Genomic DNA, 23,722 nt, shown 5'->3' with positions numbered 1-23,722 from the left:
GACACCACGCTCTTCAGCAGTGGGCTCATGCAGGAGCCAAAGAGCTCCTCCAGGAGAAGCAGAGGGCATGTGGTACTGGTGGAGGGCTCAGTGCCTGGCTGGTTTCACCCTGAGCACTCCAGTGCAACACACCGGTGTTGTTCTACTTGCTCAAGGCTTGCCAAAATGTTCAGAGGAGGATGCAACTCTGCTTCCTCCAGGAACACCCAAATGAGCACTGCAGGCTAGAGGCCCTGTCTGCAGCCACCCCAGGCACCCTTGCTGCACTGAACAGAGCACTTGGCACGATGCAGTCAGCTCTCTGCTCCATGAGCCTCGTGGTGGAAAGTCATTGTCACTCAAACATCACCAGATGAGAAACAGGAGGGACTCAGAGTTTAATCAGGTGCTTCCAGTTGTGCAATATACAAAGGATGACCAAAAGGGAGGACATGGGCAATGGCAAGGACTCTATTAAAAAAAAATAGTCATGTAGATTTAAGAAAAATAAAAATTCAAGATTAAATCCAGCCTCGTACCATAAAAATCCTTTCTCTGCATGTACAGTGACTATTACTATATACATGTTTAAAAATAAATGCCCACAGCCTGGAGTGCAAAGAGCAGCACCACAGCTGTGCTCTGTGGCAGGGGAATCCATAGTGTTTGGTTTTTAAATTAAAATATAAATAGAAGCCTACAACATGCCAAGAACCAAGTGGGTCAGATCGCCCTCTGCCCAGGGCCGGAGTGATCCAGAGCAGTCCCTGGTAGGCCCAGCTGTCAGTCTTCACTGCCTGAGCTCCTGGTGGGATGGGCAGCCCTGCCTGGCACCACGCTGCCCCTACATCCCATTCTTCACCAGCTCGTGGATCCCATCCTCGTCAATGATCAGCGGCGTGCGGAACTCCCGGTCCTTCACGTACTTCTCCAGACCCTATGGGAACGGGAAGTGGCTCATTAGGAACACACTGCTCATCACCTGCTCTGCTGAACTGCTCACAGGTGCCTCTGCTCCCCTCCTGTGCTGGCAATTTGGAGGCACTGCCCCAAAAAGCTCCTCAGTGAATCAGAGTCATTTTTGTGGCTTATGTCCTCACATGTGTGCTCTGCCAGCCCGGTCTATCTGCAAGGGCCCCCCAAGCCCTGCAGAGCCAGTACTCACTTCTCCTCCGTAGGAGACAAGGGGAGAAATTTCACACTGGATCGGCAGGTCGTTTGCATCCTTCAAGCTGCAGAGAAAAATAAACAGTCAGGAGAGTTAGGTACAGCCCAGGGGGGACACAGATGGGGCCCAAGATCTGCTGAGGCCAGGCAGAGGGCCAGGGGCTGTCTGGGGCCCACACAGACCCCACGGGTGCAGAGCTGCCCTGGGTTAGTCAAGCCTTGCGTGCTCTCCACAGAGGTGCCAGCTGAAGTTTAGATACCAGCAGCGACTGAAAGGAAAAGGAGCTTTAGATGGGACTTTCTTGATGCCTTTTTATGTGTGTATCTACAGCAGTGCCTGTGCCCCCAGACCCACTGTTTTTGATGCTGCATGGAAACCAGTCACCCTTTCCTCCTCCTCCTGCAGCCCTGGCGTGATGTGAGATGCACTCACAGAGCACCTTCCCATCTGGCTGGACAAAAGAGATCTTGCTTTAAGCCTTCTCTATCTTAAAGCACAACCTGAGGACACAGTGTAAGCCCTTCTGCTCACTCAGGAACACTCCCTGCAGCACTGTCTGCTCTTCCTGCCTTGGCCTGTTAGATCAACTGTCTTGGCTCCTCTGTTCTGCCTGAGCTGGAGCTGGTGAGCAAAATGTCAGAACCACACCAGTGCTGTCCGCTGCAGCAGCACTGCTGGGCAGGGGCCCATGTGGGGTCCCTGCTCCTGCTGCCACCAGCCTTCATGGGACACGCTTGGATGATCCCTGGATCCAGCTGGCTTGTAAGTCTGGGGGTGCAGCTGTGTGGACCCAACAAGCAGCCACGGCAACAGCACTCCAGGGTGCCCCTTCCCAGCCAGTGGCCACAGCAGCCACAGGATGCCATGTGTGACAACACTCCCTTCACCCATGTCAAAGCTCATTCCTGCTGCCATGCACTCACTCAGCCCCCTCCTGTCCCAAGTGTCAGTAAATAAAACTCACCCACCCCAGCCCACACTGGTATTTAGCTTGAGTTAGAGTCAAGATAGTTGTTTTAAAAAAACAATTGACATTAACTGGTAATGAAGGGTAAATGCAGGACAAGGTGTCTCCTTTCTCCTACATGTTAAGTAGTGCAATGGCTTTAGTCATAAGCCTGAAAACACCTGGAGTCTGGAATTAAAACAGAGATAAAACAGCTGTATTCCACCAGGAAGTACCTGAAGATACAGCTTCTGAAGAAGGGGAAGGTAACAAGATAGCTTACTCTGTGAGTCATTTACACTCACCAGCTGTAGGTCCCAGCACACTTGTGCCTACAGAACATAATGGAAGAGTTAAGGCTTCCCTGTGTATTCCCAGAAACTTTCAAGCACTGAGCCAGGGGCTTTCCCTGGTGTCACACTCTGGATCTTCCAAACTCAAGAGCTGGAGTCACACAAAGCCCAGCTGGCTGCTGCACTCAGATCCACACATGCTACATCAAGGCCTGACTGACGTTTGCTTCATGTTTTTCATCCTGTTTGGATCTGCCTGGATGCCTGGCAGACACCGGGAGATGGCAGCCATCCCCAGCTCTGGGACCGGCCGGGACCAGTCCCTGCTGTGCTGTGACAAACAGGGGAGTGGCATCACAGGACGTGCCAGGGTGTTTGCCAACAGCATCCTGCCTTGTGGAGTGACCTTTGGGGGCTGTGTGCAGTCAGCATCAGGCTGCTGCTGTCCTGCATCTGCACCAGCAGCAGGAACCCCATCCAGTTATCCCTGCAGAAAGGAGCCCAGCAGGGAGCAGAGCTGCCTGCACCCGCCACCACGAGAAGCGGCATCCCCTGTGCCAGTGGTGACATGCCCCAGCGCCCGCATGCGGCCCCAGCCCCGTTAGCCTGGCACGCTGCTCTGCCCTGCAGCCTGTTAGTCCCTAAGCACAGTCCCGCCACCATGCACCTGGGACATGAATAGTTACTTGTCATTGACATCTGCTGGGCTGGCAGCTGAGCTTCCGTTTGTGACGCTACACGGGAATAAACAAGGGTTAGCAATGGGGGGAAAGAACAGAGCAAAACAAGTCTGGGGTTTGCTGATCCCTAAGGAGGGCGGTGGGAGGTCTTGTGGCTGAGGGATATGTTGATGCCAGCCTGGCTGCTGCATGGATCCGCTGGTGTGCTCTGACTTTAGGGAACCACCTCCCCCCTGCAGAGGCAACCTTGGCTGTGCAATGGAGGCTGGCAGGACTCAGTTCACAGGTGTTGAACTGAGAAGGAAAGCTGCCGCTGACTGAGTGCCACTCCTGTTGCCACCACACAGTTCACACCCAATTCTGCTCCACAGATCACCCAGGAGAGGGGCCCCAAAGCTGGTTGGTTCTGTGACACTGTTATCATTGCTGGGATTGCTTCGTGCTAAATTGCCAGCCCAAAAAGGAGCAGAAGTGACAGGAGAAGCAACTCACCGAGGGATGGCAGGGATGCGTGTACCGTTTTCGTCCACAAAGTGCCCCCCTGCATTGAGAACCCAGCAGTGGTGCAGGGACATCAGGGCGTGTCGGGCTGTGGTGGGGTTGTCCTTGCCGTTCTGGCTGTCCGCGTTCTTCAGGGGAGAGAACTCATCCTCACGCAGCACCTCATACACCACGAACTTCCTGGGGGAACACAGCATGGGAGGGTCAGGTTTGGAAAACGTGGCTGCTTCCCCTGCCAGGGTGGCTGAGCTGGGCCCACAGCCCTCCCCCAGTCCACACCCATGCAGGAGGGAGGGGAGAGCCTGGCCTATAGGGTCAGCAGATGTTCTTCTGGCACAGGAGCAGGGCTCAGCCCAGCAAGAGGCATGCAACACCCATCCCTCCAGCTGCCATCTGATCCTGATACCAGGGCACTGCCAGTGGGCACACTCTGGCACAACCCCAGAGGGCCTCAGAGCTGCCTTAGGGGGAGTCAGCAGCCAGCCTGGACCCCACGGTGAGCAAAGGACATACTTGGAAAACTGGAAGATGTCGAAGACAAACTTCTCCATCTTAATCCCATTGGGCTTCTCGGGTTGGATTAGCTGCCCTGTAGTGATGTCCACATGTGGGATCTTCTTCTCAGCCACGTGGTGCTGCAGTTGTGGTTCGTAAGTACTGTAAGGGGCCAGGAAAGAGATGTCACCTGCCTGAGCAAACCACATCCCCAGCTCAGACACTACTGCAGCAGGATGGCTGCTCTGCTCTGACCCCAGCTGCCCCAAGGCACAGGCTGCTCATCCCCACAGCAGCCAGGAGAGACGACTCCACATGCCTGCACTCTGGAAGCAGCATCCAGATACAGCCCAGAGAAACTTTATCTCAAGGAAGGGGCTGTGCAGACAGGTGGGGGGGTCAGACCAACTGTGCAGGAGCCAGACATTGGGGGCCTCATCCCAGCACACCTGGAGCTCAACCAGCAGAAAGCAAGGCACAGCCAGCTCTGCTCGGCAGCAGCACTTCAGCACCAGCATTCCTGTCCTGGCACTCCAGCAGGCCCTTACTTGACCACATCTTTCAGGAAGGCCGTGGTGAAGTAGTGATTGGCGATGTTGCCCGCGTTGAAGAGCAGCCGCCCGTCGGGGCCGCGCTGCTGCGCAGTGGCCAGGGAGATCTCGCTGTACTCCACCACCTGGTACACGCCGTCCACCCGGCACACCACGCCCACCGGCTCCGTGGGATTGGTCTTCTCCACCACCTGCCCCATGGAAGCACTGTCAGGGAAAGGCACCCACAACCCCACACTTCAAACACACTCCCTAGTAAATAGCGGGCCCTACTGACAAGGCTTTTTCCTCTGCTGGGATGGTGCAGGGATGGGGATGCTGGAGCCCTCGCCTCCCAGGGGCTTCTGGCAGTGGGGACTAGGCTGTGATGGCAGGGCTGGGTAACAGGTATCAGACACACCCAGAGGTGACAGCAGGATGTGGCACCAAGCCAAGGCGCAGCTGGCAGCAGGCACAGGTATTTTTAGCCAGCTTGCTATGCACAGCCAGAAGGGTTGGCTCAGCAGAGCCATCCCCCCTGACCTTCCTCTCCTCCTTGCACCTCACACACCACCATCTGGGTGTGGGATACCACAACGAATCCCTACCCATCACTGTCACCACAGAGCGGTGGCATGCAGGGCTTTCTCCTTTCTGCATGCTTAAGGTTTATTTCCTCTTTTGTTCATGCAGATCAGAAGGAGAAACCGCCTTCCCTTTCTCAGCTTACCCTCTGAAAGCTGCAAGGCCAGTAAGTCCTTTCACCTGTTTGCCAGAGCCAAGCCCAATACAAACAAAACCTTTGGCTGTCAAGCCAGTCTTTAAGTAAAGCTTTAAGTGTGCAATGTCCTATCCACGAGACATGGGGCTGGGTCCAGCGTCAGCTGCACCCACCGTGTCCTGGTCTGGTGCCCAGGATATCCAACTGGGGACAGCTGGCAGCTTATTGCAAGGATCCTGTGCTGCCCACAGCCACCCAGAATGGAGCTGCCCAGCATCCGGGTGTGTGCCAGGGCTCCCAAGTAGCCTCTTGGCTCCAGAGGGACCTCCAAAGCCTAGTCCTGTTGGTGCCACATTCCTGTGCAAGGCAGAAGAGCAGTGCCAGGCATCTTCCAGGATGCCAGTGGCAGGCAGGATTCTGCCAGCATGTGTTACTTCACCAGTGAGCTTCAGGTACTTCGCTATCCCTCCTGGTTGTGGCAGTTGTGCCAAGCCAGCAAATGAAGGGTGAAAAGTCAGGGAAGCCAGGCAAGGAGCAGGACAGACCCCACCTAGCTCTGCAGAAGCAGTGCCTGCCTCCTCCCAAAACCATACCTTGGCCCCACAGTCTGCTCCCTTCTCCATGCAGAACCCAATGAACCTGGGGTCAGCCACCTTCACCAGGATGTTGTCCACGCAGTAGACATGGACACTCTGCACCCCCCTCCGCTCCATGTCGTCCATGATGCCATGTGAGCCCAGGGCCCGGTACAGGCCCCCGTTGCCATCTGCAGAGGGAACACACCACTGGGGCTGCAGCGACGCCCCACTGTCTGTCAGCCATCCACGCTCATCCTCCTTCCCCACGGGCTGATGTGGAGGGTCATCAGCCCAGCCATACCCCAGCCTGCTCCTCCCTGCCGAGACAGACACCTCCCAGCCTGCATCAGCCATGGGCCACGTCACGGTGAAGACTGCAGCTCTAAAAGCTGCTCCTCAGCACCATGTCTCACCCCGGCCACCTCTTCTGTCACAAAAGCTCCTGGCCACAAACCTGGTGCCATAGCTATCTTGCCCTTCTCCTCCAGCAGGATTTTCCCATCAAATCCCAGGGCAGGCAGCATGCCCTGCTGGAAGAAGATGACATTCTCCTTCTTCAAGCCAAAATACCGATGTTTCTGGAAGAACTCCTTGGTGGACTCCATAGTGCGGCCACTTGTCATGATGTACCTGTTGCAGAATAGAAGACACTCAATGAGCAGGGAGGAGAGGCAGGGTCTCACACCCCTCACCCCAAATGTGGGGAGCACCTAGGACAGGCTTTTTCCCCCTCCACACTTAGGAGGATCTGACCTGCTGTGGTCTCGCCACTCTGGCAAGCCAATGAAGGGTTTCATCCTTCCTTGCAACATGTATCTCCAAAACTATACAACACCTTGCATGGGATACCCAGCAGCAGTGGGCAGCTCCTGCCTTGCCTACAAAGCACCTCAGCAGCTCATCTCGCTGGCCCCCACCTCGCATGGCTGGTGTCCTGCATGGGGACATGAAAGCTTTTCCCAAGAGCCATGGGACTGAGTCTGACAACCTGGGACCTGCCAGTGCCACCCTGAGCCTTGAACCACTCACTCGAGGCATCTAAGCCTACTGCAAAGCATTGACATAAAGAGGGGCTATGCCAGTCAACGGTCCTTAGGCTGCCGAGGGGCTTTGCATCAACCCAGGGGCTACTAACGGGAACTGCACCAATCCAGGCTAACCTCGGGCTGCCAAAGGAAACGCACTCCAGAGGACTGCGGGCTGCTGACACCCAGAGAGCTACACCAACCTAGCGGGCCCTGATCCACCAGTGCCGGCTGGACCCTGCCGCCACCATCCCGCGAGCCCTGTCCCCCGAGGCCGGGGCTCACCAGGGGATGTGGCAGGGAGTGCCGTGCTGCTCCTCCGCCATCTGCTGCAGCCGCCGCAGGCGCTGGGCCTGGAGGTGGAAGAGGGTCTTGCGGGAGGGCAGCCCCACGTCGCACATGCCCTTGGGGTAGGGGACACCGAGGCGGGTGCCCTGCCCACCGGCCAGCAGCAGCACGGCCACGCGGCTCCCCGCGATCTCCGCCAGCCCTGGGGGAACAGACACGCGTGGGGCCCGCCGCGCCGGCTGCGCGCCGCGCCGAGCCCCGCCGGCCCGCGCACCTACCGCGGCTCTCCCAGCGCGGCACCAGCCCGCGGTCGCGGGAGGCGCTGCCGAGCACGTCCCGCGGCACCGGCTCCATGCGCGCGTCCAGCCCTGCCGCCGACACCGCCCCGCCGCCGTCCCCGCGGGCGCGGCGGAAGAAGCGGTTGATCTCGGCCACGTCCATGTGGCACAGCTCGGCCGCCAGGGCCCGGCGGGCCGCGCCGTCCAGCTCGGGCCAGAAGCGCAGCACATGGTCCTGCCCGCCCGCCGCCAGCCGCTCCCGCAGCTCCGCCACCCCATATCCCTCAGCCCCGGCCGCCTCCATCCCGCCCGCCGCCGCCGCCGCGGAGCCGCCGCGGAGCCGCCGCTCTTTATGGCCCCCCGCCGGCCAATGGCCGGGTCCCGCACCACGTGGTGCGCGCCGCCCGCCCAATGGGCGCCGGGGGAGGGGCAGGGCGGCCCGCCCCCCACCCCGGCGCCGTGGCCAATCGGAGCGGCCGCTGAGGGGCCGACGGGGGCGCGCGCTGCTGGCCGCCATGGCAACGCGCGCCACGTCAGCGCGCGGCCGCGGCGGGCTCGGGGGCGGTGGGAGGGGAGGGAGGGGAGAGCCCCGAGCCCACCCCGAGCAGCGGCGCCGAGGCCCCTGCGGAGGAGGAGCCGGCCCGGCCGGGCCCGGGGCCCTGCAGCCGTCAGCGGCGCTCGTGCCGTCATCGGGCTCGCGTGGTGTCCCAGAATGACTGAGTGTGCTGAATGGGAGGGGACCCTCGGGGCCATCGAGTGCAGCTCCCCGCCCTGCACAGGACACCGCCGGGAGCCACACCATGTGCTCGAACGCCTCTGGAGCTCTGCCGGGCTCGGTGCCGGGACGCGGCAGTGTCAGAGCGGGCTGCAGCCAAAGAACTGCCCACACGCCCCACCTCGGCCCACGCGCCCCCCGGGCAGCGCCCTCGGGCCCTGCGCCACTCGCAGCATCTCCCGGGGAGTCGTGCGTCAGCAGGCGGCTCGCCGTGGAGATCATCGTTCTGGGAACTCTTACACCACCGCGGGGTGGGACGCGCCCTGCGGGGCCTGAGTAAGCGGTGCTGCCGCAGGAAGCCGAGCGCCGAGCGACCGGGAGGGGACACGGTGCGCTCCGGCCCGGCAGAGGCCACCCCGGTGTGTGAGACTGGGGACAGCTAACTGGGGGTACAATTAGAGGAAAGTGAAGATTTTTATTAGTGTCTTAACAGGAGTTATAACAGTACGGAAATTATAGGGTAAATCATAGTTACTGCTCCCTGGATGGAATGCAATTCCAGGAAGATTTCCCATAAACACACATGCTAAGGGGAATGGAGTGGGGAAGCAGAGTGAAGACAGCACATCCAGGCTCCGTGGAAATCCTGGCAGGGACGAGGAACTCAATGGTACTTTGCAGGTGACACTTTGCAGGGGTACTTTGCATATCCCGTCAACCACAGGAGACAGGGGAAGATGTGCTGCTTCTGAGCCAACAGCTGTGATGAAATCCTCCGCCTCAGATGAACTTGCTTCGTTAAAGACTACTAATAACGTTAACAGCCCCCTCCATCCCACAGTTCCCCGCCTCCATGCTATGACCACTCGTCACTGGACCTGGAAGGAGTTCTGACAGCCACAGTTGCCAAGCACAAATACCAACGCTGCCATGGCTGGGACAGTCCTGTCCTCCCCAGAACGAGGCCCTGGTGCTTGATGACAGAGAACTTGCTCAGCTACGTGACATTTCAGTGTCCCACAAGAAGGGTACGCTGGACAACCACCTCATACTGAAGCATCATTTATTAATCACCTGTATCAAGCACACATCTGCTCAGCAACGGTGCATGACTGGATACAACAGTTGACATCTAACCTGAAGGGAGGCACATGGTTACAGGATCCGGCACAGCAGGAGGAAGTGTACTGAACCCTCTGGAAAGAACCTGGGTACAACACGGTGCTCAGGCTATGTTGTTATGAGGCTGAAGACCAGTGAGAATAAAATTAGGAATACACCAAAGATTGGAGCTTACTTGTGCTTTGGCCAGTGATTTAAACACTAGTTACCCTACGACCTGGGTAGGGCTATGTAGGTCAGCGCTACACTGAGGGTTATTGGAGGGGAGCAGCATAGACCAGGAAACCCAGTGAGCATCTGAGTGGAAAGCCTCAACACTTGTGCACCTCAAGCAGGCAACAATCTGGAGATGAGGAAAGCCAGGCCCATCTCAGACACACCACAACACATGCCTTGGACTGAATCACCATGCACACTTCAGATACAATCTAGAGTCAAGGAACTCAAAGGTTTTAGCAAGGCTAAAACTTACGGCCAAGACACCAACAGGTCACTGAGACACCAGAGCGAGCTTCATCTTTATAGAAAAAGTCTTTGAAGGCAGAGGGTGAGGAATAACAATACCATGCTTCTAAACCTCCCTGTACCCCACAGCCTGCAGAAGGGTGGATCCAGTGACAGGACAATAGAGATCAACATCTTCAATTCTTGCCAGAAGGAATATAAAGAAAGCAGATTTGGGGTTTAACCCAGCTCAGTGCTCATGCCTGGTCACTGAACATCTGGAGAAAAATGTCTGGCAGCAGGAGTTTGCATCATGAGGATTTATTTAGCTCCTGTTAAAGAAGCTGAACAAAACCCCAGCCAGAGACTCTGGTGGAAGAGCTGCCATGCTGCAGGAACAGGCTGTAGTTCCTCTCTGAAGATCAGTCCTGGTAGAGCTCTATCTTTAAAGAATTCTGACTGAAAAAGTCATGCTTGAAAGATGACTGAGCAGCTCACAGTCCTAGACAAATACATGTGAGAACTTTAAACACATTTAAGTTCCATACCTGCATCCCAGCATCTCCCTGTCCCTGTGTTGCTGTAGGTGACAGATTTCACATCCTGTACCCAGGGGAGCTCCCTGTGGCCTCACCTGGGCTGGCACTCAGCAGGGCAGGAGCTTTGGAGTCTGCTCCTGCCAGCTCAGTACTGCTGACATGGTGGCATTCAACATGTGCATGTCTGGACCAAAGTGCTTTGACCCCTGGCTCAACCCACAGGGACAGCAGTAAGGCAGAGCTGAGGAGGTCTGCCAAGACCCAACCATACTTCAAACACTGCTCTCCACATAGGAAAAACCCTCACCCAGTTAATCATTCAATTCCTCCCAGACACTAAAAGGTGCTTCACTAAAAGGACAGTTAAATTAAAAGCAATGAACCATACACCCCAACTATGCAAAGGCTGCTGAACAGCTATGTACACCATAGTGTCATTCCCAGAAAAATCTGATCAGCAAATCACACCTTAAAACTCATTGTGGGATTTTATTATTTTTTTCTTTCCCCTGGCAAGCCCACCATCTCAAAGGCAACAGAAGAATTCAGAGATTGGTCCTTTCTGAGGAAGTTTGGTTAGGGCCTCAGAAGACAGGACAATACACCAGCACAGAGAGCAACTCATACTCATGAAATGCTACAGACATTGGATCTCCTGAAACACCATGCACAGGGCAAAAAATCAAGAGAAACTTTTTAAGTGCAGGATTCCAGCAAGTCCAGCATCAGCAAGATGCAAACAGTTAAACTGCAAAGTAATTCAGGTATTATTTCAGGGAAGGTCAGGGATGGTTCAAGCAGCTGTCCACAAGTATTTCATCTGATGAATTCAGGAGGGCTTTCCTCCTCACTAAAACTGGGACCAAGACCACAAGCCAGAATACGCTGGTGACTCTCTAAACAGGGCTGTTTCACACTGTGCCCAGCAGGAGCAGAGTGCCCACACCCTTGAGGGAGAGGCTCTGCCGGGTGCATGGGTTTGGAAATCCCAGTGAAGCAGCCTCTGCCTGCCCCATGGCAGCAGCTGACTGAGGCCACGGGAGCAGAGTGGGGTCGGGGGGGAAGTGATGCTGCTCACCACAGCGTCTTCCCCAAAGGCATGTGGCTTTTGTCCCTGACACTGTGAAAGACCTTCTCCTGCCCAGCCCAGTCTGATGGCTGATTAAGCCCTTTCCGTACAGGATCTCAGATTGCCTCAAGCCCTTTTTGTAACCTACGAAGGACCAAAAGTGTCAGTGCTTCTAATCTACAAGTCTTAATGAGTTAATGCAAAACCACAATGCACAACACAGAAAAGCCAAGTGTGGGACCTACAAACGGACAAATATTTGTTCTTGTAAGACTCCCAAGGCAGGAGTCCTGCTGTGACACAAAGAATACTGTGTGCTGTAGCACTCCTTTCCAAAAATGTCACTGAAAGACACTTATATATCACAAATGATTTGGCATCAGAGCTAGGGAGCATCAGTGCCAGCACAGGGTATGTGCTAGAAAGATGAATCCACACAGTGGGGTTTTCACATCTACTCAGGCTACAAAGTGCTTACAGATTGTGTTGGGACTGAGGCTGGCACTGCTCTGACCAGGTCTCCACCATCAGTCCCGGCCCACCCCAGGCATACAAGCAAGCTCAGCTCCCCACAGGCAGCATCATCCACACCTCACTGCCCAGCTCAGCATCAGCTGCATGGCTCTGCTCAGGTCAGGACAACAGGGTAACCCCACAGGCTCAGCAGATCCAATTTCATTGCCTCTCTCTGCTCTGTGTGAGGAGAAAACTCAGAAGTACTCCTGGTCTGGTTTAGAGAGGATGGTGTTTCTGCTTCTTTATTTATAACAGGAATCAACAAAAAGCAGGCAAGCCTTCCTCCTCCCCCAGTACTGGAGAGGAGTACTTGCATTATAAAAAGTTTAACAAACTCTCCCCAGAGCCAAGCACCGTGCTAAGGCCAAGGCTTTGGTCTCACTTCAAATCACTGAAAAGCCCTTGCCAGGATCTGCTCAGCCTCCCGGGCTCCCCCTCTCCCCCACTCCTGCCACCCGGGTGCCCCCGGGCAGAGCCACACCCCTTGTAAATGAGCAAGCACAGCACACACACAGGCACACGCTGAAAGCTGCCCGGCCTCCTCAGCACATCACAAAGCAGCAGTAAAGTTTCAAAGCCCATTCAAGTCCTTTGCACCTCTCCTTCACAGATGACTCAGAAGCAGGGCTAGGAAGCTCTTTTGCACATTTAACTGTAAAACATGTGGGGAAGAGGAGCAAGACAACTCTCCTGACTGTTGCTACTGCCTACAGCAAATTTTGGTACAGATATCCTCTCTTATAGGCACTCAGTGGGTAAAACGTAGCCACAACGAACTTGCCATCAAAAATCTTTCCAGTCAGCATTTTTTGGGCAGCTTTGGAATCACCAGCATTTGCATATTCAACAAAGACCTGAAAGAGAGAGAGGAGAAGCAGGACTTCAGTGCACCATGCCACTTCCCCCCTCCCACCCCTGCAGTGGGGGAAACTATTTCTAAACAAATTTTTCCCTTCCACCCTTGGTTGAGCAGAGAGCACTGGAGCTAAGCACTGAACCTTTAAACTGGGATTTCACCTCCTGCTCCTCCATTTGCTAAGGTGGGAGAAAGTATGCTGGTGGTCTATACCCTCAACAATTCCTCTCCCACCCACGGGCTTCTGCCCTTCATTCTGTCCATCCATGCTCAAGCTGACTGGCCACCTCCCAGGTTAGGTAACCTTACATAACCAGGAAGGAACCTGTGCTGTCTTTCAAAACAGCCATTTATTTTTAGCACTGCCATGAGGCAGGAGATTTTCAGGCACTGAGCAGCAGTCCTGCAGCATATGGAGTGTACACAGGAACACACAGCCTCTTCCCTCCATTCACTTACTTGGCCTTTACCAGGATTCTCCTTTGGAATAAGCAAGGAAACCACCGGTCCGTATTTCTGACACTCCTCCCGTATGTCTTCCAGGATATCTGGAAAAGGAAAGAGCTGGTTGTCTTTCACTTTGCAAACTAGGGTGAGCCAAGAAACAAGTGAAGGCAAGATGAACACATCAAGAACACCCAGACAACAAATATTCCTTTCCTCTCAAATTAAAATAAAAAGCATGAGGTGACACAGAAGAAGCTTACACTGCTTAATGGAGACGTAATGAGATGGAAGTGCCTGAACTGAGGCTCAGGAACAGAGACCTGCAGGCAGTGAACTTCCAGCAGCAGGTTGCAGGTTTTTAGCAGGTAGCTAAAACAACAGGGATTTAGGAGGGCCTGCTATGGCACTTGGGGAACTAAAGGAGCTGGCACAAACCCTTCTTTGTGTGAGCAGAACCTGGCCTTCCAACTCGTCTCCCAAGAGCTCTCTTGTTTGTGCTGCTCACATGGATTTGACAGCAAACAGAAATGCAAATCCCGCCACCATGCCTGCCATCCACCACACTTTAGGAACTCCAGTGAGATATTTTAGCAAAATATATATTATTAGCATATCATTAGCATTATCATTAGCAAATTTTTAAGTATTTGGCTTCAGTGACCTGTACATATCCAGGAGAAGATCAGAGCCACAAACACACTGAATTCAGTGGGCATCTAAACAAAGAAGAAAATAAAATTTTTGGGTTTTTTTTTTTAATCTGGGATCCTTCAAGAATTTCCTACAAGCTCTGCTTTCTCTCTCAATCTCAATCTCAACTCTCTGTTGGTGCAGTTGACCCCTTGCAACCAACGCTCAGATAGGCAGCTGTTTGCTGTTGTTGTGCCTATTAATTGCTCACTTGCCTGCTCTCACATCCCCAGAGCCACAGAATACAGAGTCTGTAAGATAACATTGCTATATGGGAGTTGCACCAACCTTCATATTCTTCTTCACACTGCAGAGAAGCATCACTTAGAACATTTAGCAGCCTCAGCACAGGTGTGGGGAGCATCACCAAATCTTCAATATGAGGAGCTTTTTGACACCCATAGAATTAAAGAAACAAAGTCAATGTCAAAGGAGCAAGCAAACAGGAAGCTGACTCAATATGCATCATGATACTCAAGCACTTACTGCTCTTTGCAGTACAGTTTCTCTTCTCTCCACTATTAACTGCATTTATAGCCTGAATTCTCCATTTCCATCTTATCTTTACCTGTGCACTGAGAGACTCTACCAAAGGGTTCAGTGCACTCTGCAATTATTCTGAGGCCAGCATCTGAAATGGCTTTTCAAATTAAGGCTAGAATTGTGTCTATGGGCTGGAGCAGGGTAGCATAGATGCCACTGTGGGAGAAGGCAACAGGAGAAAAGGCTAATGACAAGCTATGACAATCACATTCTGAGAATAATCAGTCCTCTAGAAACTCAAATCCACAGAGACAGTGTCACTTCTGCAAGAAAAAAAGCTTGATTTCACGTTCCTGTACACTAGTGACAGGCCATTAATGAATTTAAGATCTGGGCATCCAACTTGCAGTACTTGGAGAGCATTAATGTGTTTATTTGTTTTGGCAGCTACAGCAGCTGAACACAATAGCAGGACCTCACAGCTCCACCACTTGAGAGTGAGAGGGGAGAGAAAAGGGAAATGGCTTAATTTCTCCAGTCTGAACCTTCTGACCATGCCTGCAAAGTGAGCTGTTATTTCCTAGGAAATACTTTTCCCAGCTAAGCACACAATGCCTGTGAGGGAGCTGACATCTCTGTCAGGCACAGTCAGATGTTGATCTCACAATGCAAAAGGAGATGCAAGGCAAGCATAAGCTGTAAACCTCATGCCTGTCATGGAAGTGCCCTTATAAAAAGCTGAGAGTGTGAAAGGCCTTATCAGTACAGATGATGCCAAGACAGCTCTCAGGGGCAGCCCTTCGAAGAAAGCTGCTGTCTTCAGATAACCAGGCATGTTCCAGCTCCTAGTGCAGCTCTAGGACTATTCTTCCATAGAACTATTTACAACCAAGGCACATCAGATGAACTGAAGACCAAAAGGACATTTAAGTGTCACCATGGTCTTCTATGCTACCTCTTTTATTTGCAGAATCAAAGAATTGTTTAGGTTGGAAAAGTTTTTAAATTATGAACTCCAACCTGGCATGGCCAAGCCCACCACTAAACAATGTCCCCATGTGCCATGTCTACACATCTTTTAAGGGGCACAGTGACTCCACCACTTCCCTGGGCAGCCTGTTCCAATGTTTGACAATGCTTTTGCTGAAGAAATTTTTCCTAACAACCAATCTAAACCTCCTCCTGTGCAACCTGAGGCTGTTTCTTCTTGGTCTGTCACTTGCTACCTGGAAGAAAAGACAGACACTAAAGTAAATCCATCCTTCATTTCATGTATCTTTTCCCAGTGGAGGAGACAAACCAACCCCTAGAACTCAGAGACACCTGGTCTTCTTGTACCCAAGTGACAAATACACTTCTGGCAATCCCCCTCTGCCCTAGGAGGTACTTTCTGCCCAGCTCTTCTGCAAATGCCAGGTGATACCAACCACACTGACAACACAGGAAAGAACTTGATGAACTGGAAAGTCAAGACACAGTAAATGACAAGGGAAGCTATTCTCAGCTGCCTTTGCTCTAAACAGAAAAGCCGTGTCCAAGTGAAAAGCAACGACAGATCATTTTCTGACTTGCTGGGAAACCAGCAGTAAATGCTTCTTTGTGCAGACAAGCGTATGTGCAAGTCTGGCAAAGGAAAGGAGCAGCAAAGAGAGCTAAGAAAAATGGAAGCTGTTGTATAAGCACTGACCACAGAAGCACCTTCCTCAGTACAGTTAGAGGTCTGTGTGTTTAAAACCAGCCCAGAAAGCACTGCCAATGTACAATTCCCTCTGCTCTAAATCAGTACTGGCTGCAAGGTTCAGCCAAGGAAGGCAGCTTTGATTAGAATAGCCCCAATTTCTGAGACACACGTGAAGTTTGAAAACAGGAATGAGTTTGTTACCTTTGCCTAACATACTGAAATATCAGTATCTATAAAAAGCAATACTTAAAAATCTTTGCTGCAAGGTACACCAAGGAGCTTAAGAAAAGCAGGGCTAAGATTCAAGGGGAAATGCTAGCTCAGCCTGATGCATTAATTTATGCTGCAGAAAACCTGGATGCACAGCTCATCCCTGGTGCTCTTGCAAGCACAAAAACTCTGGAGAATGCTACTGAGTTGCATTTGGAACAGAAAACAGGGAGGGACACAAGCCTAAACAGGGAGGTCTCAGCCTACCTTTGCTGACTGCCTGCAGCGCACATGGGGAGGTCTTGAGGAAACACCACTATTTTATTAAATCAAAGGGAAAGTGACAGTGACATCTGTCCATAACCTGCCACATAGGTCACTGCAGGCCAGTCACTGCAGAAATGGGCTCACATTGGGGCTCACAATCCCCAAACACACTGGGATTATCTGACCTGTGCAGAGGCGGCAGCAGATGCCACCATCAGCCACTGCCCAAGGCACTCATATTCCTGGTGATTTCTGAACTGGGAAACACTTGGTGTAAGAAAACCCATCCACTCACCATAAATAGCACTGCACTCTTCAAAAGCACCTCAACAGTCAGAATGTTAGGTATATATCCTGGTTATTTCTGTGCCCTCAGATGAATGCTGCTGCCAGTACACTCTTGGAGGCAGAGCTTAATCAGAGTCCAGCCAGGAAAAAGTGACAGCCTGTGCGGCTGGAGGAGTAGGACCTCACTGAGAGCAGAGGCATCACTCTGACCTCCCTCCTGTAGTACCATGGAGAGCTGGCAAGTGCCACAGAGGAGCAGCAAGGAGGCGATAACAAGAAACAACAGTTAATTGCCCTCAGTGCTGCTTCCAGCACATGCTGAGAGAGTCATGAGCAGGAGCCACAGCCACAGCTTACCAAAGGGAATGCTGAAGAATGGGCTGCATAAAGCCTTCTCAGCAGAGGCTCGTTTTCCTTGGTCACAATGAAGCATGCTGCAAGAGAAGACACCTTTATGTTCATGCACGTGACATTCCTGCACTGACACATTCCACTCAGGCTGGAAGCTCGCAGAGGAACACCTTATCTTCGGGGTGGTTATGGTACAAGGAGAAGAGTGGGAAGCACTTACTGCAGTTTGCAGCTGAAGCACACCAGAAGGATCTCCTGAAAGCATTTTGGGTAGATGGCGGAGCAGGCTTTTCTTCTTGATGTCTCTCAGCACCAAATAATGAAAATTGCTCACTTACAAGGAGCAAGTCTACAAGGAACACAGCATGTTCCAGCTCCACATCCTAAGGCCATTCATCCCACACCTCAGACATACATGCAGTCTCACGAGAATGATCACACTCCAAAGTGCTCCCACATCTTTTCACAAGTGGGATTCAAAGCAGCTAATAACCCAGAGCTTGCCTGAAAACATCCCTAAACTTGGCTTTACCAGAGGCTCCCAATGCCATTTCTGCCAAGTTGTGTCCTCATTCCCTCTGTAGCCTCAGAGCACAGTCAGAGGACAGTGAAAACAATCCCCTTGGCAGACTCCTCTGGAGAGTTGCAAAAGTGCCTTTGAATTTTGGCAGCAGTGGAGAGCAGCACTTTCTGCTCCCTCCCTCATTTTCATGATAACAATCCCCAAAAGCAGCAAAGTCTGCAGTTTTCTCCAAATACAATCTCTCGGCTGCAAGTGCAAAGCTCTGAAACAGCAACATGATCAACATCATGACTGATACTCTCCATGTGCTTACTCCAAATTGTGCCAAAATCAGAGGAACCGAAACATCTCTGCTAATGCTTTCACTTGTTACCAGCACAGTGGGAAATTAAAACAAAACAACCCACAAACAAACAAAAAACTCACCAAAAAAACAAACAAACAAACAAAATTGTTAGGTGTGAGTTTTAAGTTGCTAAGAGAAGGCTTGACTTTACAGAGCACATCTTTAAGCAACAGTTATCAAATATGCTACAGTACCTTTTGATAAGGTCTCTAAGGTGATAAGCTGGAATGGCCGAATTAACCACCCCCTCACTAGCAAATATGCGATCAATGATGGCAGAACTGTTTGTCTGGAAAGAAAAAGAAACGGTGATTAGGGAGGTAAAAAACAGACTGTGCAAAGCTTGCAACATCGTATCATTTTCCAGAGTGGATGCAGAGGACTGTGGTTCTCTGGGGCTTTGGGAGAGATCCCCAATGCCCAAGCCTCATATGTTAAACTAGCTTTTACCCATTTGCCAGCAAAAGCTGGAAATTTCCACATGCAGGAAACTTTTCTGTTACTGTGGAGATTATGATGCTGAAAAGATGCTCTTTCTCAGGAGGGGAACACAAAAAGTAATTTCACACAGAACAGAGGACAGTCAGGCTCCAGGCTCACAATACAGAGCTTTCCTCTTGTTTTTTCAGGATACAGACTTACAACAAGATTCTCAAATTACAGCTAACATTAAACTAAACCCAGCAAATAATTCCTCTGCCATTGTGCTGCTAAACTAGGTGACAGCCATCAGCCACTGATTTTTTTTCTTCCTCCTGTGCCACAACTACAGCCAGCACAGCCTGCTTACCAAATCTAGGCAAGACACAGGCTCCAAACAGAAACTCCTGGAACACTCCTATTTCAGTAACCTGAACACGTGGCATTCAGACACACCAGTCCCACAGGACAGGCGGGTCTTTAAGGCTTGGGAATCTTAATTCTCAAGGCAATAGGATTAGATAAACATCCTGGAAACACTACCTAGCTGCCAGGTGTTACTTGACAAATCCAGATTATGAACAAGAAGCAGAAGGATTCATCTGGTGCAAGCAAGACCTGTCTCACCTTCCATTCCTGAGACTGGACTGTATGTTTCAGTTTCATTCCTGAGAACATTTCCAGTAGAACGATTCCCAGACTCCACAGATCCACAGCAGATGTACACTCCGTCTCACTCTGGAGCCCTGCCTGCGCCAGGCAGTTCTGCAGTTCTGCCTCTGGAGCCCGATACCCGTCTGTTTGAATATATTTCACATCCTACAGGAGACCAAACACATAAAAAAAAGTTGATTTTCCACACTCAGGTTCTACATGCTATCCTTAAATCAGTTCTGATATCCTTCCAAAGAGGTCCCCAAAATACCACTGCTAAACTGACAGAAAGCATTGTAGAGCCAGTTATGCAAGGCAGGCAGTTCAACTCCCTGTAGTGCTGTGCTGAGGGAAAAACAGGAGTGTCTGAAGAAAAACATCTCCCAGCAAAACAGATGACCTCTGAAAGACAGCACTCCTGTGAGGAAGGGGCTGGATGTCCCCATGGAGTGGCCCTTTAACCTCTCCTACATGCAGATGATACCAGAAATTTTGGGATAAGGGTTGAACACCCTCAATAGGTTCCCACGTCGGCTGCCTGAGAGCACAAACAATCCTGTCTGAGCAGTGAGCATCAGGAGCTGCTGCCATTATTCACATGCTGATGTTCTCTGGAAGCAGGCAGCTAAAATGCTCAGACAAGGAAATTGTCAAAGGCACTTCCCATGCACCTCTTCCGTCTCCCCTTGAAGCCTGAAGTGCTGCAGTAATCAATGCCTGTTCAGCTGCCTTGGCTGGCAGTGAGAGGAAATGCCCAAACGCTGCCTGCTCCAAAGAAAATAGGGAATTATAGAATCACACAAGTACTGGCTGGAGGGGCTGCTCTGAAGGCTCTAGTTCAGTCTCCTGCTCCCAGGCAATACGTGGTCAGTCAACTGTGGCTTTGTCCAGCCAAGTCTTCTAAGTGTCCAAAGACAAACTGCGTGCTGGGTCTTTTTAACACGCGAGGGTACATTTTAGACACACTGATGCAACTCAAGGAATGACAGAAGAACATGCAAGCCTACTTCCTCCTGGATAAGGCACAGGATTAGGAATTCTTACCATAAGAATATATTCAGACCAAGATTATGTAGTCCTCTGACTGAAAATAAAGCTCTGTTCTTCCAGCAACAGAGCTCAAAAGTAGTTTATGAACTAAAAAATGATACACAAACTGCTCATCCATGTCCCTCCTCCTATCAGCAGGGAGCAGAACCTCAAGAATGGCAATAGCAGCAACTTGGCAGGCCCCCAAACAATATTTAGAGATAAAGCACCATGGTCAATGCCACCAGCAAAAACAGCAAGGTGGAATTTCATTCCTACAACCTAAAACATTTTGAGAGCTGTAAGTGGTTGAGACCTTGCTCTGTGTACAACCATCCCCAGTTAAACAGCAATGGCCGGAAATTTTGTGTAAGGGTAAGCTTGGCAGGGCTGTCACAAATAAAAGTAGCATGGTCTTTGGCTCAGATAAGCAAATTATGCACATGGACTGCAGCCCAAGGCAGGGGTGGGGACGGGACACCGGTACCTGGTGCACATTCAAAGCAAGGTTAGAAAGTTTGCCCATACAACCAGTGTGTTTCTGAGAAAGGGCAAAGGAAACTCAGCCCAAAAAACACACGTTGGAAGAAACCATGGAAGCCAAATAAGACTGGAAGAAACCATGGAAGCCCCATCAACTATTATGAGGCAACTCACATAGCAAGCAGCAAAACACAGACCTGAATTAAATAAAAATATCTGCATTAGACACAGGACACCAGGAGCATGTATTTTGCTGATAGACAGCAACAGATTACCACCAGAAACTCAGCCAAGAATGTGGGAGAACTGAAGACAACATGGAGGAGTTAAGAAGTCCAAACATTAAAAGCAACTCCTGTACCAAAGAATTTAGAGATAGGTCACCCACACAACCCTCTGATATTCACTGTCAGTGGGCTGTACTATCAATACCAGGTAAACCAGTAAAAAAGTATATAAATTTAAAACTGCTAAGCGAGTAAAGTGTGTGAAATAGGGACAAAACGGGACAATGTAGGAAGGTACAGAAAAAATTACCACCCATCACCCAGTGATTAAAGGCAAGTGCTACAAGGTAACCTGATGGAAAAGCTTTACTGAGACACCTCACAGGCCGCTACTGAGCGAGAGAGGAATGAAATTAAGATCTATCAAGCCAACAGCAGAACCTCCTCAGGCTCTCTGCTTCCATCAGAAGCCATGGAAGAGAATAAAATGGGCAAGGACAAACAACTCAGTTATCACAACAAAAGTGACAGCAAGAAGACTGAGCAGGACAAATGGGACAGAGCAGAACAGGCAAAGATTGCCTGTGTCAGTAAAGAACAGACACTGCCCACCCAGGACCAGACAATGGACATTTGATACATGTGGGAAAGAAACATCCAGATTTCCTGAGGAAGGGAGGCTGCTGAAGATAGGGTGGAAGTAAAGGCGAGCACAAGGACACTGCCAGAGATAACACACTTGGCTGGGGAGGCCGATGGCAAAGCCTGGATTACTACTACACATGATGAGGGATGATAAAAGGGAATTCTACATTTCTGGGTGCTCCCACTCATCTGACTACATAAAAACTAGCAAACTTTCCAGGAAGCTGAGACACCACTTTCCTCAGTGCATCATTAGCATTGGAATTTGTAGCACAAAGGCTAAGACATAACAGAAACCAAAGACATGCAAGGAGAATGGGAACACAGCTTCGATGTCTGGGGCTGACAACATTTTAGCCTTTTCCAGTAAACCCTCACCACCAGCTCAGTTCCTACTCTGATCAGGTCACTTGGAAAACATCACAGAGCCACACAACTCAACACAGAGCCATCTGGCTCAAGAGTAGCACGTTCCAAACCTGATTCCCCTCTTTGAAGCTAAGCCCAAAGTCAATGAGCTTAAAGCACTCCTCCTCTGCGCTCCACAGGATGTTTCGTGGCTTGAGGTCTGCGTGCACGTAGCCTTTGTGGTGCAGGAAAGCCAGGGCTTCCAGGACATCTCGGGCGCAGTGCTGGATCATCCACATGGAGCAGCCCTGGTTGCTGGAGTGCAGCAGCAGCTCGGACACACTGATGTCCAGCAGCTCCAGCAGCAGACAGCGAGACGGGCCATTGGCAGAGTAGTGGTTGGTGAACACGCCGTAGAGTGTCACTACAACGAGACACAGGGACAGGCATCGGTAACAAACGTGCGGCCAGCACCTTCCACCACTCCACAGCGCAGAAGCTGTAGCAGGCAGCTCAGATGTTTCGTAATGGGTGATGTTCAGGGAGATGGAGAACCAGGGAGGAAGAAGCAAGCGAAAACCAGCCATGTCACCCCTATGAGCTTCAGAAGACAGGCTGGTGTAACAACACTCCCCAGGCTCTGCTAAAATGACAGGGCCGAGTGCTCCTGCTCAGAAGGGCAGTCACTGGGACACAGATGAGCACATCCCAGTGAGCAAACTGGACACAATGCCAGCTCTTTAGAGACACGTCAATCTCATCCTGTGACAAACTTTGCAGAGCAGTAACGCATGTGCTGTCTGGGTGTCCAGGCACACTAGGCAATTAAAAAACATTTTACGCAGACCAGAAGTATCAGGGGAGGGTGAACTTCGGCACTTCCAGCAATCACCTCTGACACACAAGCCTCCTCCCTTCCCAGGCTCGTTCCCACCCACGAAGGCAGCCCAGGAGCTGCGGCCCAGTGGGAACACACTGTCTCCCTGCTGTCTGGCAGGGAACACAGTCCTTGCTGGGACTCTGGCAGCCGGCCCAAAGGAGGACTCCGGGGTGCTCTGCCTGCAGTGACCCGCTCTGCCCATCTCTACCGCCCGCCCTAGGGATGTCACCTGCAGATCCCCCACCCAGGGAAGGGGTGGAATACTCAGGAGCACCCACTGCAGGGAAGCTGCCTTGGGGTGTCCAGGCTAGGGGCCCTCAAATCTGCCCACCCAGAGGAGCCAATCCGAGGGGCACGTTGGCCTGGGGGTGCGTTTGGGAGCGAGGCTGCCCGTATTCCCCAAAGGAGTTGGGAGTTCCCTTCCCTGGCTGGGAGGGTGGTTTGGAGACACCGGTTTGGCAGGGGGAGTCTGCCCTGGGGGTGCTCGAGGGACGGAGGGTGCCCGGGAAGGGGTGTTCGGGGATCGGGGCGGGGGCCGTTACCGATGTTGCGGTGCCCGCGGAGCTGCTCGAGCGCGGCGCGCTCCTTGCGGAACCCGTACTCGGCGCAGTCGGCGGCGGGCGGGCGGGCGCCGGGGCGGCGAACGGGGCCGGACCGCGGCCCCGGGGGCGGCACGAACTCCTTGACGGCGCCTGGGGGAGCCCGGGGGTCCCCGCAGCAGCGCACCCGGTACACCGAGGCCGAGGAGCCACTGCCCAGCGGCGCCTGCACCTCCCACAACCGGCCCAGCGCCTCCAGCAGCGGCGGCGCCGCGCCCCACGCGCACCCCGCCATGGCGCCGTGCCGCCTCACATCGCCGTCCTGCTGCCGCACCGCCGCTGCCCCAGCACCGGCCCCTGCCGCCGCCGCCGCGCCGCGGCCGCCATCACACCGGAAGCGGGGCGGCACGGCCGGCGGCACCGCCTCGACGGGGCGGGGCCTCGGCCCGGGAGCGGGCGGGGCCCTCG

At 52.5% G+C, this 23,722-nt stretch overlaps 2 protein-coding genes across 6 annotated transcripts; both read right to left on the bottom strand.

The window, feature by feature from the left end:
• Window positions 1–353: 353 nt before the first annotated feature.
• On the bottom strand, window positions 354–7,843 carry UAP1 (UDP-N-acetylglucosamine pyrophosphorylase 1). Of its 4 annotated transcripts, XM_063406761.1 has the most exons (10): window positions 7,483–7,838; window positions 7,202–7,406; window positions 6,346–6,521; window positions 5,907–6,079; window positions 4,611–4,804; window positions 4,081–4,224; window positions 3,559–3,747; window positions 3,073–3,120; window positions 1,145–1,211; window positions 354–916 (listed from the first exon to the last, which is right to left on the bottom strand). In XM_063406761.1, exons 1-10 carry the CDS (start codon window positions 7,784–7,786, stop codon window positions 824–826), a joined length of 1,593 nt encoding a protein of 530 aa, XP_063262831.1. In that variant the 5' UTR covers window positions 7,787–7,838; the 3' UTR covers window positions 354–823. The 4 variants fall into 4 exon arrangements, with proteins under 4 accessions (XP_063262831.1, XP_063262829.1, XP_063262832.1 ...); XM_063406759.1 differs by having other exon boundaries at window positions 7,202–7,842; XM_063406762.1 differs by lacking the exon at window positions 3,073–3,120 and having other exon boundaries at window positions 7,483–7,839.
• Window positions 7,844–9,243: 1,400 nt separating this feature from the next.
• Window positions 9,244–23,675, bottom strand: UHMK1 (U2AF homology motif kinase 1). 2 transcript variants are annotated; one of them, XM_063406758.1, is made up of 9 exons: window positions 23,258–23,675; window positions 21,967–22,259; window positions 19,077–19,268; window positions 18,224–18,318; window positions 17,167–17,243; window positions 14,169–14,267; window positions 13,203–13,291; window positions 12,669–12,741; window positions 9,244–10,265 (listed from the first exon to the last, which is right to left on the bottom strand). In XM_063406758.1, the coding sequence occupies exons 1-9, from the start codon at window positions 23,547–23,549 to the stop codon at window positions 10,258–10,260; spliced, it is 1,218 nt and encodes a 405-aa protein (XP_063262828.1). In that variant the 5' UTR covers window positions 23,550–23,675; the 3' UTR covers window positions 9,244–10,257. The 2 variants fall into 2 exon arrangements, with proteins under 2 accessions (XP_063262828.1, XP_063262827.1); XM_063406757.1 differs by having other exon boundaries at window positions 9,244–12,741; window positions 23,258–23,673.
• Between the last annotated feature and the right edge of the window lie 47 nt (window positions 23,676–23,722).

The sequence above is a fragment of the Prinia subflava genome, chromosome 10 (genome assembly GCF_021018805.1).
Source record: "Prinia subflava isolate CZ2003 ecotype Zambia chromosome 10, Cam_Psub_1.2, whole genome shotgun sequence".
Taxonomy (NCBI): domain Eukaryota; kingdom Metazoa; phylum Chordata; class Aves; order Passeriformes; family Cisticolidae; genus Prinia; species Prinia subflava.
This window is presented reverse-complemented; position numbering and strand designations above follow the sequence as displayed.